Source organism: Daphnia carinata, chromosome 2, assembly GCF_022539665.2.
Source record: "Daphnia carinata strain CSIRO-1 chromosome 2, CSIRO_AGI_Dcar_HiC_V3, whole genome shotgun sequence".
In the NCBI taxonomy this organism is placed as follows: Eukaryota; Metazoa; Arthropoda; class Branchiopoda; order Diplostraca; family Daphniidae; genus Daphnia; species Daphnia carinata.
The window spans coordinates 4717831-4735095 of NC_081332.1; the positions used below are offsets into that span (position 1 = coordinate 4717831).

Sequence of the window (17265 nt, forward strand, 5' to 3'; positions counted from 1 at the left end):
CTGCGTGAACGGGAACGGAATTTTTACAAGGAATTCCAGTTTCTGTCACTTCGTGGAGTCTGAAACATAAATAATTCAAAAAATCTATAATGCAATGTTTCCCAAAAAATGTAATCTTAAGGCTGGATTCTTGTACATCTGATTGCATCTATGGTGACTTTGTTTCGGGAGAGAGCAGTAAAAAATGTCTTTTGATTGGACATGTCATAAATTGCAATACTGTAACTGACAGTCGTCACTCAGAAGACATTGCAATTTGACGACCACTTCGGATTGGAAATCTAGCATAAGGCCGTACGCATTTATAGTAATCTCACAGTAGAATCTGTAAATGATTTTACAGTTAAACTTGGATAGAAGTTTCACGTGGAACTTTCTTGGATTCTAGCAGCCAATCGGTAAGAGCAGTGGCTGTAATAATTTCCAACTGCTGGTACACTTTCAAGGAAAACTTTACCATGCAGGGTTAACCAAGCAAAATGTAACTAAGCACATCTGTCGCTTGGAAAAAAACTCCACCCTTCTTTGGAAAAAGTATGTAACATTAGTCCACGATTACAGCCCTTACGTGAGAGCTATATAAAGCGAAAGACGTGTACCAACTAAACACCAGTCTCTGCTTCGATTTCAAGTCTGAAACAATCCGTTCCATCGTAGCTTTATCTCTCGTCCTGCAACAATGAATTCTTTCGTTACGGTGAGTGCAGCTTGCAGCAATGCCTTTAGCTACGTCTATTCGTATCATTCGTTCATAAAATCAATGTCAGAAATTAACTATTTACTGATTAACTTTCCAGTTGATTGTGCTGTCCCTATCGGCTTTGCTTCTGACCCAAGCTGCTCCACCTCTGGCTTACGGGAAAAGCTATGGCAATACTCCAGGTAAGCCTTAAACATATTTGTATTAGACTCAATTAAATAGCATTGTTTTTGTTTTAAATGAAATCTTTGCTAACGCCGATATTCAAAGCATTTTAAATTTATATTTCGTTTAAAAAATAAATTAGCTCTACCGCCTTTTGGAGTGGCTGCGAAGCACCCTCGTTACGGAGCCGGATACGGAGGATATGGCAGTAACTACGGAAACAATGACTATGTCACTGCACTAAGGTACTTATCTATGCACGGCTGAATTTGGCATCTATTACTTCACCGTTTCGTATGTCGACTTGTTTTGAATTGATGAAAGTAATACGTTTAAAGCAAAATAGGGCGTTGAATAACGCCCTATTGGGAGGGAACTTTATCGATTTTAGCTCTATTTTCCGTTTCACTGGAGCGTCAAGATAACAAGATAATATTTGTTTAGAACAAAGTATGAGTCTCGTACATTTGCTGCATATCATTGTGTTCTTTTTGGCAATTGAAATCTTCACATAGTGAACGAAAACAGTAGAAGCCGAATCTTTCGAGGCGTCTGTTTGCTTGTAGTGTATTAAAATAACAATATCGTTTTTCATTTTTCTAGGTACGAAAATCAGGTACGCGAATCTTCCGGTATCGAAACCTCTTACGCCTACGATGTTGAAGGCCAGAAAGTTCAAGTAGCGCGTATCGACCCATATTACAAAAAATACTAGAACCCCTATTTAAAATGTATGTCATGGAAGCAAAGTCCAGTAACAGAATAAACAATATCCTATGATATAATCGAGTATTATCTAGTATATACAGTAAACAAAACAAAAAAAAGGCTCACCGGCTTGATCGGGATTCAATCGACTGAATGCAGATGTGAAATTTCGATTCCAGCCGTGGAATAAAAAAAAGAGAAAAAGGAAAAGCTTCAAAGATGATCATGGGTAGATGTATCCAAGCGGAAAATATGTGACCAGTCGGCCTATATCCCCACCAGTCTTCAATACTGCTACGACGATTGATTAACAGCAGTAGCTCGCAATTGGGACGCACAGAAACTGTTTACGAAAGCTTGCGGAAATTTTCAATCAGTTTCGTGTACCAAACTAACTTATAAGCATCTTAACCTAGTTTTTGTTGTTGTTGCATTTTAACTAATTTTCACATATCAAACTTGAACCTGAAAAGACGGCTATTGCAAATGAGATAGAAATCATGTCATAGGTGGCGCTGAAGTACTGCAGCGAGAAAAATTCGACGAACCCAAACTGCTTAAGGGGAAGGCCGGATTTAGTTACAAAGCAACAAGGCACACACTGTACAAGAGAGAGGGGAGTTCCGGAACCCCAAAAAAGCAAAGTCAAAGGGGGAGGGTAGTAGCTTTTTGAAGGGACGTCAACCTTATCTTTAATTAAATATAATATTATTTAATTAATCATAATGGTGGATTTCTGTGATTATTTTTGGGTGAGTAACTAGTCATAAGGCATTGTTTAAGTCGTTCCTTTAGTCGCGACTGACGCACTACAGCAACCAACAATGCAAATTTAGGGAATGTCTGTTGACGCTCTATAGAGGCATGACCCGAGGCTTCAAAATTCTCTAATTTTCTCTCGAGTGCATTCATTTTACAAGTGTATTGAAGAACTTGGAATATGGATTCTTATCCTTAGTTATTGTTTACAGGGGGAGAGGAACGGTGGCTTTGACGTGTTGTATCATAACATGAAGTATGGACTCGTTGCAAGCAAAGAATTGGCGGAATTCCTCAGAGAAAGGTATCAAACCAAAACCACCCTAAAGCGTTGTTGTATTCAAGTAGCATAAAGCTGAAGCTATGCATCCCAAGTGCAGCAGCACATGGTCACTGTCAAGCATTCAGATTTTTCGTGTCACTGCATCTAATTGTATTTTATGTGTAATTTCATTATTAGGTGTATATCTTGAACTTTGTATTCATACTCTATTGTCAGTGATGACTACTAACACTTGTTTTTACATTATACTTGCATAACATGACATTTGAATCTAAATTGTGCTTGTGTTCCTAGATCTTCTCTGGAGGAAACATACAGCAAACAGTTAGGCAAATTAGCCAAACAGTGTGGCTCGTCAACTAGCATTGCAGCTGCCAATAGTGCTACCAGTAATACAAATGGTGCTCCAAATGTGGGCCCCCTATGTACATTCACGCCTCTGTGGCAATTACTTAAGACATCATGTGAGAAAGTGGCCCAGCTCCAGTTACAGATGGCTCAAAAGCTGAATGAAATGGTCAAAGATGTTGGCAAATACAGTGATGAACTAGCCAGAAAACACAAAGTTGTCAAGGAATCAGAAAGCAACACAGTCGAAGCAATCCAGGTATATTTCCATTCTTGAGAAGATGTCTTTAAACTTTGGTAACCAGTATTCTTTCGTCGCACGTAGGTTTTGAATCAAACCAATGTGGCCTTACAGCGATCCAAAGAGGCATATTTCCAACGAGGAGGTGAATTGGCCAAATTACGCAAAGAGGGATCTACATCGAACAAGGATTTGGAACGAGCTGACGCCAAGTTTCGCAAAGCGGCCGAAGAATACCGGCACTTAGTTGATAAATACGCACAAATGCGGGAGGATTTCGAAAGAAAAATGACCGTTTCTTGCAGGGTATTTTAAAATTTCCACCCGTTTCTTATAGATTCATCTTCATTAACTTTCACCAATGCATTCCACGTATTCGTGCAGCATTTTCAAGAAGTGGAAGAAGGTCATCTAAGTCAAATGCGAAATTTCCTCAACAGCTATGTTAACGTCTTGTGTAACAACTACGAAGCGATGGGCCAGGTGAGACGGTGTGCACAAGTTTCTCGTTCGATCCCCCCTTATATCTTGTCCCGTTTGTGTAGGTTCATGTCGATCTTCGACAGCAGTGGGATGACCTGAGTGTCGATCGACTCATGGACATGTTTGTCGTATCCAAAATGACTGGTATGGAGAAACCGTTACCTGTAGAGTTTGAAGAATTCCCCTTGGATAGTGATCAACAACTCGGAGCGAATACTCCGAATCAGCTTCCTGATTACTTGGAAGAGTGGACAGCTCCAACATCAACGACGGGCAAGGTTCGAGAAGGTAGGGCACTTACATCATTCCCTTTTGGTGCTTGTTTATTATTATGTTTTCGTTATTCTCGTTGCCGGTACGTGGATTGTTTATTTTTTGAGTGTTTACAGTGGCGCTTAGTGCCGTTACGAATCAAGCGCCGGTCATAGGCTAGACGCCTCTTAAAACGATCCGCTGCTTGATTCTCTAATTTTACGCGTTTCGTCTACGTGTTTGATCATACTGATGTTTCTTTCGGTGTTGGTGTACCTGTGCGTTTGTGTTCGTGTCTATGGCGAACCTCCATTGAAATTCTTTTACAAACACACTAAAACAAAAAACCAAAAATGCAAATCGCAAACAAACAAAAAGATGGTGAGTCCAGGAAGAAGGCGTACAAGAAATCCATCAGCACCAAGGAGGAGAAGAAGGAGAAACGAAGCAAACGTGACAGCGAAGACGGTCGAGTCGCCGGCAAACAGGGTTCCCGCCGGGCTACTTCTCTTTTGAACTTATTCACATCCTCCTCCTCTTCCTCCCCAAATGCCCAGGGTAGGTTCCTTCACTCTCGCACACACTTTTTTTTCTTTCCCTTGCTCCTACATTTTTTAAATTTCCAACAAGAAAACGTAAGAGATTTGACTGACACACGTTCCCCCTTTCTCGTGAGCTCTCGCCGCGCCAATCAACAGAAACCTTATTTTTATTTAAACAATGGCGCCACTAGCACCCATGCATTACATATACAGCTTCTTTCACTTTATGTTCGCCCTTCTCCTTATTCTTTTCCTTTTTTTTTCTTCTTATCCTTTTTTTTTGTTCAGGAAAAAAGAAAATTCTCCTTTCGCTCTCTTTTTGATTGTCATAAAAGGCTAGAATCTCCCTTCATTTTACCAGACAGTACGAAATGGGTTTTCCGGATCTTTCGGCAAGTGGCAAGGTAAACAAAAAAAAAACAATTAAGTAGCAAACAAAAAAAAAAAAAAACATCCATGGGCCAGTAGTTGTATCATCATTCATTTTGTAGTTTGATTTGTTTGCACGGTTAGCTATTTGTGGTCGAAGAAAGTTGCGTTGCTTAGATGTATTGTCACCTTGTCCCTTGTCCGACACAGTTTTTCTTTCCCATCATTTCAATTTCTTTTTTTTCATCGTTTCTTAAACGATATTTTATTTTTGGAAAAGAAATTTTTCGGGATTACATGGTTTCTATTCAAAGCCGCCATCGTGGCGAGAGCAGACAAACAAAAAGTCAGCACTTGATGGGGGTGTGTGTGTGAGTGTGTACGTATGCGGTGCAGGTGTTTGACTTTTCTTGTTTTTATTTTTTTTTATCGGACTGATTCTTGAAACACTCCCGGCATGTTTTCGCTGTGCGGTCGTGTGGCTGTGTGTGTGTGTGTGTGTGTGTGTATGTTCTTGCAGGCAAGGGCAAGGTGAAGGCAGGCAAGGGCCGTCCGCTCAAGGGAGGAGGCGATCCGGCAGAGGAACCGATGAGTCCTGTGGACGTGGTGAGCGTCGCCAGCGGGCGGGGTTTGGGCGGCTCGGCTCCTGCCACGCCTACTGAGGCCGAGACGGCCACCAACTCGTCAGCCACCGGATCCTGGAGCAGGAACTCTTTGCGGGGCTCAAAATGTAATTTCTCCGACTTTCTTCTCTATCTCGCAATCCTTGTTGTTTCACACGCGTCGATCGAATTGCATCAAAAGCCTTGAAACTATCTACTTTTTCTCGCCTTCTACTCGATCTGTCGGATATTGTGACACACCTTGCATTTTCTCCATGCTCTTATAGGAATAACGTGGGGCACTCTATTTCTTGTAGCATTGTCGAGTGGCAGTAAGACCGAGTGGATGTAGAACCCAGGGGATGTCAACTTGCGCACTTAAGGGTTTTTTGTTTGAGATCCCTAATTCTAGTATAACCATAGTTGAACGTTTTTTTTCCCCCAATCAATCAAAAGAATTGCAATTAAGTCTGTCTTGCATCCACTCGCATAAACTCGAGCTGACGCGGAATGGTAACAGCTAGTTGTGTGCAATGCGGAAGACGAAAATCCTATTCGAAGGATGGTCTTGATTTTCTGGCAACAAACACTTTGCTTGAATCTTCTTGCTTGTGTGCTGCGATTTTTTTTTTTTTTTGCTGTTTTGCTAGATTATTGGCATTTTTTTCTTTTGGACTTTTTGCTCTTCTAAACTGACTGATACTTATTCTACCAGTCTTTCTATCAACAATGGCGGCGGCGCTCACTGAGGTTTTCACTTCTGTCATCTCTGGTGTTTCAAAAGTCTATACTTTTCTTTTTCTTCGCCTTTTTTTTTTTTTTTTTTTGGTTTCCTTAAGTTAACGCTGACACTTTAATTTAACGTAGCTCGGCGGAATTCCCATCAAACTTGCCCTAGCGACTATCCATTCCTCACCTCCCACACCCGTTAAATTTATAAAAAAAAATTTCTAACTCAAGTAATTTGATTTTTACCGATTAGTTGAGGCTGATCGTTTGCCGCGTTTCTTATTCTTGTTCCACGTTGCAGTCCGCCATCATCGTTTTATTTCGTTGTTGACGTAGACGTGGTATGCACTGATGACGTTGTGCCTCTGATATTTCGAAAAAATGACAGGACATTAAAAAAAATTTTTATGGATAAAACTGACCAGCTAGTTATGCAGAAACTATAGTTCTCGTGCTCTCCTGTACGCTATTTTGTTTGTCTGCATAGGCAAAAGACTAAAAAAGAAATGGAAGAAATAACGGATGTGCAAATCTGGCTGGCGCGGATCGAAAAATGGTGGATTTGTATAATCACTTATTTTTTTTTCCCTTGAAAATTAAATACTATCGAACAAAAAAAAGAAGGAAATGGAAGAACCTTTTACCCATGCTTTTGTTGTATTCATCCCCTTTTTTCCGCCATTTGAAATTCAGATGATTATAACCTGGAATGGGTGTGGTGTTGAGCTGCCTATATTTTCTCATTATGATTTCCTTCGTGATTTTCTCTTGTTGTTTGTTGAATTTCTCCTTAAAACAAGCGAAACAAACTACAACTGTTTTAAGTACAACAACAACAACAACTATTTCTAAATAAATCACAGACGAATCGCCTCCTCGCTCTTCCACATCGTCCTCCGCCCAAACTTCCATCTCCGGATTGGGGATCGCTTCTTGGACTGCAGGTGAAACTTGCTCCCTCTATCTCTTTTTTTTATTTTCTTTCCTCTTCTTTTTACAAAAAAAAAAGAAAAACATTCACCCCAAAAAACAAAACAACACAATGCTTTGGTTTAATATTTTCTCTTTCACTGTCTGTTTTGTTTTATTGGTTTTCATTTGTCCCTGGCAAGGCAAAAAATTATTCGAAAGAAATCACAACTCTTGTATTTCTCTATCGTTTCAAAACGCATGCTCTCCTACAATTTGGGGCACAACTATGGATTTCGTTTTTCGTAGAAAACTTTCCTCCTCCCCCCTTTTTTGTGTTATTTTTTCATTTGAAAAAGAAAAACCTTCGTAGCCATCCCTGCTTTATATTTATTTATTATTATTATTATTTTTTATTTTTCAATTTCCTGTGCCATGCTAGCTCCTCTTTTGCGCTTTCCATATCGTGCGAGTCACATTCCGTCGTCCTTGTTGTCATGGTCGTTGCCCTCTTTTACTTTCTTCTATCAACGTCTGGGGAACATTTAAACTGTGATCGATCCGGCCAGATCGATGAAACTCGACCGGGCAACGACGACCACATTTTAATGTTTCCCTGCTGTTTTTATTATTGTTTTTCCCTCATTCTCTCTCTCTTTTTTTTAATTTATTTATTTATTTATGTTTGAATATTTTTTTCTTTGATGTTTAGTTGTCAATATGTAGAATATGTTGTCGTTGCGTTGCCAGTCTGTGAGAGGGGGGAGGAGGCGTTGTGAGATTGGGACGGATATCCCGCGGGAGAGTCGTTGCCCTTGAATCAGAAATGTGACGGGGTTTGATATCTGAACTCTTGTATTTATTTTTGTATTTTTTTTTTCTTTCCCCTTCTCTTTCGCCCTCGTTTCATTGTCATCGGTTGGTTGCCGTTGTGGTTGGCCCTGTTGTATTTGCCCAACTCGGACGCTTCTCTCACCGTCGTTTGCGGGAATGCTTACCATTCGGCGAATGGCAGGGTTTCTCAAAAGCCGCCGCGACCGCAGAAAGGAGAAAGACAAGGACAAGAGTAAAGTGTCGAAGAAGAAACGCGATTCAGATGCATCCAGTATCAAAAGCGATGGGGAGCCGAACTTGACTGGAACCGCAGCGGGTGCCGCCGTCATTAGCGCCGAAGCAAGAAGCAACATTTCCAGCGGCAGCGGCAACATCACAGCTGGAGGCGCGGCTGGAAGTGGCGGCAGTGGTCTCGATACGAACAGTTTCGGTCGTGAAAAAGAGCGGCAAGAAAAAGATGAGAGCCCGTTGTACTCGGCTGGCGACACCGCCTCCGATAGCGCCGTTAAAGTAGACGATGAGGGCTACACCATACGGCCGCGGGATGAAGCATGGAACGCGGAGAAAACGAGCGGTTTCTACTCGAGTTCCGACGCAGATTCGGGTAATTCATTATTATGATTTCGTTTTGAAATGTTTCTTTTAATGTTATTGTATTGATTGGTAGATGACGAGCCAGAGCGAAAATTGCATGTTGAAATCAAACCTATTACTAATGGAGCCAATCTTCCAAGTGCTACTGTTGATGAGCTAAAGGCGACCATTGAGGGATTCAATATCAACACATCCATGTTTAACACAGCCGTAAGTCATTTAACTTAAAATGTTAATAACTTGAACGATTTTTCGTGTTTTTTTATTAAACTCTTCTTGACGTTGTAGTCCCGTAAGAACACTTCGATGGATTCCCATTCGACTTCTCAATTGAGTATGGGGTGAGTGAACTAGGACGAATTTAAATAAATGAGGACACATTTCTATGTGTGATGTTGGCAATTCACAGGAAATCGAGTAGCGATTTGGTTGGTCTGAATCTCTTCCACAGTCCTACCAATTCCAATACATCCACTCCGACTGGTACAGTCGCCCCTGGTCATCTTTACGGATCCATGATGTCACCTACGAGGACAGGATCGCCCTCAAATCGGCATAATACAGCAACACCTGGTATTTTAATCCATACAAGAATTTTTGCCTTAAGTGTTTTTAATTGACTAGTTTTTTTTTCAAATTTCACAGCATGCGCTGGTGAAGATTTATTTGATGAAGTGGGGGAAATCGTTCCAGCCTTGCCTCCTAAACAGGGAAGATTGCCAGCCCCCAATTCCCGAGGCAGTACGCCTACTCTCGGCAGCATCGCCGTTCCCCGGCCACCTTCTCGGAAAGGAATGGAGGTAAACAAATCGATCAGAATCAAATAAAAGTAGTAGGAAAACAACCTTCAGAATGAGCTTAAGGGTTACATCCCTTTGGCTCTGATCAATGACGAAAGATCCCAAGTTGATCCCCTGGAAATGGAAGAAGGGACGTTTTAATAGGGACGCATGGATTAATCTTGTGTTATACAACAGGCCACTGCCAGATTGGCCGCAGCCAGTCCCCTTACACTTCAGTCGTCACCTGCCCCCAGTGCCAACGCATTTTCAACTAGCATGCCACGAGCTGAGTCTGTTCTTAGCCTCGACTTCAGATCTGGTGACACAGCAAACAAAATGCGTTGAATGTATCCCGTTGCTAACTGTCTCATGTACGAACTCGTTGCAGGCGTGTCAACCTCACCAACATCATTGAGCCGGCCGGGATCAAGATCTGCCGGACCGTCACCGCTGACCGTCAGCCTGCCTTCAGGGGGAAGCGCGGGCGCTGTCGATAGTATCCCACTTGCAGTAGCATTCCAAGAAGTTGTTCACGCCTTGTTCCGCGGAACAGACGAGGCGAGGTATTTCTATCTTACGATGTTTAATGAGAAATGCAAAAATATTTAAGACTTTCATTGATCACTGTAGGTGCCAAGTGCGGATCAGCGGGGACATGATGCTCTCATTTCCAGCTGGTTTGGTCCAGTTGATCAATGCCCAGCCGAACCACAACATACCGCCCATATCATTCCGTATTCGCAATTTCCAGAATCTGGAGAACGTCGTTCCCAACAAACAAGTGCTCAACATGTGAGTTTTACTTCCGGATAAATGTTTCTACTCTTTATGCCGTCTCGCCTAATGCATTTCTTCCTTTAGGGAACAAGATCTGATGAGCGTGGAGCCCTTATTCCATTTCAACATGCCACAGTTAACTTTGCTACTTAAGCGGCAAGCCGAACAGAACCCGTCGGCGTCCTACTTCAACGTCGATATCCTCAAGGTAAATTTGCAAGGCATATCGAGGAAGAAAGGGAATCAGCCATTCGTTTGCATAAAATTACGAATTCAAATTTTCAAGACTTTCTAAAATGGAATGTACTCGTCTTTTTGGAAATGATTTCAGTATCAAGTCAAAGCCCAAAGTGGGACCGGATCGGCGCCACTGCACTTGGTGGCCTACTGGAAGTGCGAACCTTCACAGACGGACGTGCGGCTGGACTACAAGTTCAACGCCCACGCCCAAGTGTCGCCGGCCCCGCTGCGCAATCTCATGATTTCCGTGCCCATCGAAGGAGCTGTGACGGCGATGCAAGCCAAACCGCAAGGAGAATGGCAAGTCGATTGTGTTTTTTGTTTTATTCTTTCCCTATTGTTCTCGTTTCGTGCCTTGATTGAATTAATGTGATTTTATTGATGACATTTTGGGGTAAATCCCAACGTTGTAGGATGGGCAACAGCAATCGCGCTTTGTGGAAGCTGCCGGAAATGTCGGTAGAGACGGATGGTGCCAACAACATGGGCTCGATACGAGCCCGTTTCAACCTGAGCGGCAGTTCAGGTAGTCCAACGACAATCACTGCTCACTTTGGCTGCGACGGCTCTACTATGAGTGGCGCCGAAATGGAGCTGGTCTCGACGGGATACCGGACATCCTTGGTCAAAAGACGTTTCGTAGCCGGTGAGTTTATATAGTTGTCTCTTGTTTATTTTTCCGAATTTAAAATTCATGTGTATTCATTTCATATCAAGGCAAATATCTTTGCGAAGCCGAGGCCTCAGTTCTTCAAAACAATCGCTACGCGGCTCCACCGGGCCCGACTTCTACCGAATGTTGAACAAGGAATTCATGGAACCTGTTTGAAGCCAGTCACGAAGGTTCAACCAACTCGCATGTAATCGAATCGGAAGGAACCTTTGTTTTTTAGAAACACATATTCTCTTGTATACACACCTATTCAAAAACAAAACAAAAAAAAATGTTGAAACATTCGGTCTTTCCCGAATCGACGCTCTTCCTCCCTTTTCATTCAAATCTTTTTAAACCAACAAAAAAAAAAATCATGATTAATAATAATAATAATAATAATAATAAAGTAACGGGTTTAACCAATTGTTGTCCTGTTCAGCAGCAATAGCAGAAAAAAACCAACTGATTTGCATGTTGAATAATTGTTACATGTAAAGTTGCCTTACCTTGAAAAGGGCAAGACATCACTTTATCTTTCTTATATTTGCCCTAGTTCTCTTGTTTCTTCTTACATTTTCTGGGTCATAATACGATTACAAACAAAAACAAAAAAATCTACCTATTTTTGTAAATAAACTGCCAACCCGTTCTATATATACATCCTAAAAAAAAAAATCCCTGTGCTAATCGTTATTTTTCTGTTTTTATTTATGAACGTGTCCTCTTTACTGATCCGCTTTCTATTTCCATGCTGCACGTACGTTCAGTGTTGATTGCCTTGCGGTTTTGTGTGTGTCCCCGATAATCGACTCTCTTTCTTCCCCCACAGAAAACAAGAAAGATGGGGGCCACTGATGTGCCCGTCTTTATAGCTCTTGGAACGCACAGAGAAGAAAAGATCGAACATAAAGGAGAACTGTAACGTGAAGCATGCATCCTGACAGATAAGCTTTAGCACGCCGACTGTCACGAAATGGTAGTGGGCGAAAACAAAAATGGATGGAAACAAAAGGACAAAAAAAAGGCAACACTGTAAAGAATTGTTTTCTTGTCAAAGTTTGGGACACCGTTCTAAAAACGGACGTGGTTAAGTGGCGATATCAACTCGAGCACACACAATCTGTTACGTCAGTTGTTTCCTATTTTTTTTTTTTTTGAAGTTTAGAGATCGAGACCACAGATGGCCAAATGTCGAGGATAGTGACAAATAAAAGTCAGCTGGCGGATGCGCGCGCGCGCCCTGTTCTGTAGTCGGCCCGAAAGGGACTTGCGCGAAACATTGGTGTTCCGATTGTAATGTCTTTCTTTTTTCTTTGCTGGCGATATGAGCGCGCAGCAACTCGTCAGATGCGTCAACGTACACACAACGGCCTTCCCCTGTCGTTTTTGTCGGTTGGTCGGCAGCCATCATAGCGGACGAGTTTTGTCAGCCGCTCGGACTTGATTTACGTGAACAGGCATCCGACGCCTGCTGTTGGAAACACACCCGTCGTACTGCAGCCGAGTAGACATCTCAACTTTGTCTTCAATCTGTTAAACAAACAAAAAGTGCCTTCATTATCGAAGCAGACTCTCGAATGGCTTGAACCTTTCAGCACAAAATCGGCGTGTGTCATCGCCAGGACTTTTTTTTTTTCGATTTCATTCGAAATATCGTGTGTGTGTGTGTGTTTTGTTTAGTTGCTGTGTCGTATACAGTGTCGTCTGTGTGTGCCTGTTTCTGACGAACGTGGAGTACTTGTCAATGTGTGTGTGTGACGTGGACACACACACGCGATAGTTTTTTCTTGGTACCAAACAGCCGGGAAAAACCGACGGGGCCAGGTATCCACGCGATTTGCTATTCGCTATATATATTCCTGGAACGAACTTTCATTGCTATTCACTTCAATTCATATTTTTTGAACAAAAAGGGACCAACAAAAAAATAAAGGTTAGTTTTGTTTGCTTTCTTTCGTCACGTATCAGGATTCATTGATGTGTGAGTAATGTCACATTGTTACCTATTCCAATAGACTCTTTGCTTGCAAATGTTTTGTTGCGGCGAATCACACGGTGGGGGTTTATTGATGCCACCCAATGGCATACATTATTCAATTCGTACTCGTCGAACGGTTGTCGATTTTTGTACACTTCGGCTTTTTTTTTGTTGTTGTTCCTTTTGTAAATGTTATTTGCAGTGACTGTGGGTGTAGGACTTAATCCGTATTGATTTTGGGGTTCTTGTCAGTTGCTGCGGGTGTGAGTAACGACCATGATTTACACTCCTCCCCTTTGAAAAAAAAAGATAAAACGCGATCCATGACGAGCCGCAATCGTTTTTCTTGCACAAATTGATTTGAAGTCGCCGTATATTTTTTTACTTTTTGCGTCGTTCGTTTTTATTATGGGTTTGATTTGTCTTTTGGACTCAGCATTTTTCATTCGTTGGTTGTCTGTTAAACCAATAAAGAGAAATACGGCGCTGTTTGCTCTAGTTTTTGCCGATCGTTTGCGTCCCGTACAAATTGTAATAACGAAGCGAGGAAGTAGCGCTGATCAAACACGTCCACGTTTCCATGTTTTTAATAAACTGGAAGAGGCAGGAAATTGTAGTCGGTTTATGGTTTTCCTCTCGTCTTTACCTCGTTTTCAAATTAAATTTTTCGATGAAAATTTCTATGACTGCCTCCATTTCGCACGATCTTTATGTCCACATCTGATTAGTTGTGATCGATCAAGAAAGTTTTTTGCAATGACGAAGCCCGAGCCACGAAACGTAGAACTAGTAGTCCCACGCTCGACTTGCGCTACGTCCTCCACCACTTCTCGATGCATTCACGAGGAAAACGGGCGGGGAGGAAGTCGTGAGCTAGACAACTCTTATTCTTTCGAAAGAAAAATGTCGTGGACTGCAACGCAGTCGCAGGATATACGAAATATAGTCGGCACTAACAAAGCTGAAAAGAAATAAATGCCAACAGCTTTAAATACAAAATGCGACCTTTGCCGTCTAGGGATTATTATCAATTTAGAAACGCGACTCTGTCAAGAAAAAAAAATATGGAAAAGAAAAAATAGGCTTAATATTAGACGAAATATTAAACTTTTCCTCTCTTATTTCCATCAGTTAACTTTTTGGCTCTTTTTCTTCCATGCACGCAAAGAATAATTTGCTTTTTCTCCGTATTTCTGTACTGGGGATGCAACCACCTCGTATTGATCGTTCCCTTTGCGCTCGGAGAAGAGACTCAACTGCTGCTGAACGGCCAGTGTTCGGGGGAGGGAACTGGGGGACACAAACAAGGAGAGAGTCGAATGGGAGCGTGAAAAGGACACTACCGCATCGCCCGAGATGTTTTTTGGCCTTTCGCTTATTGTCCATGACTGTACAATGAGACATCAAGCCGAAGCTTAGCGTTTCTCAATTGTTTAGAGAGGGGCGACCGTCTTCCTTCTGCGCAAAATCAGTGCGCGAACATAGCCAGTACATACCGCACTAGTTCACGCCGCTGGCGGGGAGTTATCAACGACAACTTCTTTCTTTTGCGGTAATAGTATCTCTATTACATAAACGACGTCCGAGTCCTTTGCGACATCTTAAAAATGGGGGGAAACGCAGAGAGACATAAACAATACAGAAGAGAGCTTCGGTTTCTTTCTTGCTTCCGCTTTTACGATTATCATAACGAGTCGAAAACCCGTCATCCGTTCGATAAAACCACTCAACCTTTTGGCTTCATATCTTTTTTTTTTTTATTAAAGAGTCTCATGGCGACGGTGGAGATCCATTGAGTGTCTTCTTTTCGCTTCAGTTGTTTCCGTTTTGATGAAAAATTGTAATCAATCGCAATCGTCCAGTATACGAAAGAAGTAGAGAATCTTGTGTGAAAAGTCATGTGCAGCGATTGGCAATCCTTTCGTCGACTGATGAGCCACTGGGAAGCCATATCGTCTATTGTTCCGTGGCTTTCTAAGGAACACAATCGCCTTCTGAGATGAGATCGACTCTGAAACCTTCATTTATTTTGGCTTTGTTTTTCTGGGGGGGAGGTTTTGACGAAGGCATTGACTTCACACTTGGATCGATCCACCAGCTGCACAAATATGATGGCTTTCTTTTAAAAGAAAGAAGAAAAGATTTCATTAAAATCTCGCAGTGTTTAGGAGTATTATTGTCTCACCCAGACGTCTCGTTTTATTGTTCACGAAGAGCAAGGACGTTGAAAAAAGAGATCGATCGATGTTGTAGTCGTTTATGGTTTGCTTGGCAACCATCGTATAACCATTGGAATTTCTTCTCGCTAAAATATGGAGTGATACGCTCGACACATTTTCGCCTCCATGTTGATGATAATTTGAGTTGCAGATTTTGATATTCGGCTGTAATCTTCTTGAAAATGTTTTCCAACATAGATCTCATTGTCATTCATAGCGGCGACGATTCTTTCGGTCACACGGAGATGATGAGTCTTCCTTAGATGAGCGTATGATGCAAACTCCATAATGAGGTTGTGCAGCCTTGGATGCATGAAGTGCCGTCGCCTCAAGGTTGAGAATAAAATCTGTTTGTATGAGTTGTGGGAGGTATCCATTTCAGGGAATCCCGCCTTCAGCGGACGAAAGTTGTGAATTATCGATCGCCTGATTAGATCTCCCTTTTCCTACAATTTTCGACATCTGAGTTGGACGCGAGGCACACCAACTTGCAACATGGATTATGACCGCGCTGTGTGGGGAACGGATAAGAATGCCTGGCCACTGTGCCCTCGGCCTGGACTCAGGTTCCTGTTGACACACACAGAATATGGAAGAGAACAGCGACATCGGCTCTTGTTTGTCGAACAAACTGCCAACTAAGAACGAAAGCCGTTTGTTGTTTTGTAGGAGGATTCAACTCCACTCAGCCTTCATGAGTGGCGGAACGTGGCCAGAATTCATGGAATTGGGTCCCTTCGTAACCGTTTTCTTTTCATCTTCGCTCGATTCATTTGCCGTATTATAAGCCAACATCATCTTTTTATCTCTTAAAACACTGTAGAGCTTGTACTTACTAGGACACACGAAGCGAGATGGATAGCTAGTGGATGGCACAGGCGGAGAGAATCTCTTTGTCAACAAGAAATCTTGATTCCATCCGCCATCGAAATATTTTTCCTTCTTTTAGTTGAATGTATTCATCTCAGGTCAAGAATAAAATTCTGGCGAACTGGCCGGATACTATCACGATGTTTGGGTGCATATCTAAATGAAAAAGAGTTCAGCCAAATGAATTTAGAAGTGGGAGGGAAAAAAGCAACCAACTTTTTGTACGATTGATTTCGTTTGACAGAGCGAGAAGAGAAGGCCAGCCGGGCACGCCCTTTTACGCATATTGATCTAAAAAGACCCGTACGATGTTATAAGCGAAATGCTGATCTTCCTTCCTAGTTCTTCCATGTCCTGGCCACTGGCCCACGGACGTTTTTCTGTTTACAATTGGCCGTTGTCCCGATATTTTTTTACATTCGTTCCAACTAGGGATAAATATGATTGAATTGCATGAAATTTTGTTATTCTAAAAACGGTGAAATGGCGATTGATCTCTTGGCCGTTCCATTTCTTTTGTTAACCCTATATTTTTACGACGAATACCTTTTTTGTGGAGAATCTCTTATTTCCGTGAGCTGCTTTTTGCTTTCGTGCAGCTGTTGGCGTTCTGTGGAAAGGAAGAACTTGCCCTCTCTTTTCTGACTGGCTAGGTTTCAATTCCATTTTGCTGTAGTTTGGACGTAGATTTCCGTCCCTTTTTTGGGTGTGTTGTTTTGCTATTTAGGTATCTCGTTTCGTGCTTTTTTTTTTATCTACTTTTGTTCGATTTTGCTGGAAAGCTTCTTTGTGTCGATCGAATTTCAGACAAATCTGGTCCTAGAAATAGATTTTCATTTAGAAGGTTGACCTTCGTTACTCCGTCGTTTATTTAGAGTTACGGTAACTAAAATAATCCACAATGGCTGACATTCTTCTTTCGTTACATATTTCCAGTTCATGTTTGCCAAATGTTTGAAATCTGCAACAATGAGAGACACTCGCAGAAAAACAAAAATTGGATTTCAGATGTTCCCAAATGAGATCATTTATTCTTAGCAGCTAATGACGATTTAATAAAGATTTGCTAATCTCTTTAATATAATAAAAATCACTATTTCGAAAAGCTAAAATTTTTGCTTTATTAAGCTTTAATTTTTCTTTGTCGCAACGCTGTTTCTCGTCAATCGATAAATAAGAAAATCGAAGGAAAGTTTTAGTCAGGTCTTGTCGAGTTTTCAGTTGAA

The 17265-nt window shown here is 41.7% G+C and overlaps 2 protein-coding genes across 3 annotated transcripts; both read left to right on the forward strand.

Annotated features, from left to right (window-relative positions):
- Nucleotides 1-555: 555 nt before the first annotated feature.
- On the forward strand, nt 556-1650 carry LOC130686423 (uncharacterized). The gene is made up of 4 exons (XM_057509546.1): nt 556-697; nt 798-882; nt 1008-1110; nt 1469-1650. Exons 1-4 carry the CDS (start codon nt 680-682, stop codon nt 1578-1580), a joined length of 318 nt encoding a protein of 105 aa, XP_057365529.1. The 5' UTR covers nt 556-679; the 3' UTR covers nt 1581-1650.
- Nucleotides 1651-2148: 498 nt separating this feature from the next.
- Nucleotides 2149-11566, forward strand: LOC130686426 (F-BAR domain only protein 2-like). Of its 2 annotated transcripts, XM_057509549.2 has the most exons (21): nt 2149-2325; nt 2545-2636; nt 2910-3222; nt 3289-3510; nt 3589-3687; nt 3750-3975; nt 4318-4497; nt 5371-5580; nt 7045-7125; nt 8106-8528; nt 8592-8728; nt 8807-8859; nt 8928-9091; nt 9164-9318; nt 9496-9619; nt 9689-9863; nt 9931-10092; nt 10162-10285; nt 10409-10617; nt 10731-10963; nt 11035-11566. In XM_057509549.2, exons 1-21 carry the CDS (start codon nt 2299-2301, stop codon nt 11118-11120), a joined length of 3495 nt encoding a protein of 1164 aa, XP_057365532.1. In that variant the 5' UTR covers nt 2149-2298; the 3' UTR covers nt 11121-11566. The 2 variants fall into 2 exon arrangements, with proteins under 2 accessions (XP_057365532.1, XP_059350169.1); XM_059494186.1 differs by lacking the exons at nt 4318-4497; nt 5371-5580; nt 10731-10963; nt 11035-11566 and having other exon boundaries at nt 2152-2325; nt 10409-10705.
- The last annotated feature ends 5699 nt before the right edge of the window (nt 11567-17265 follow it).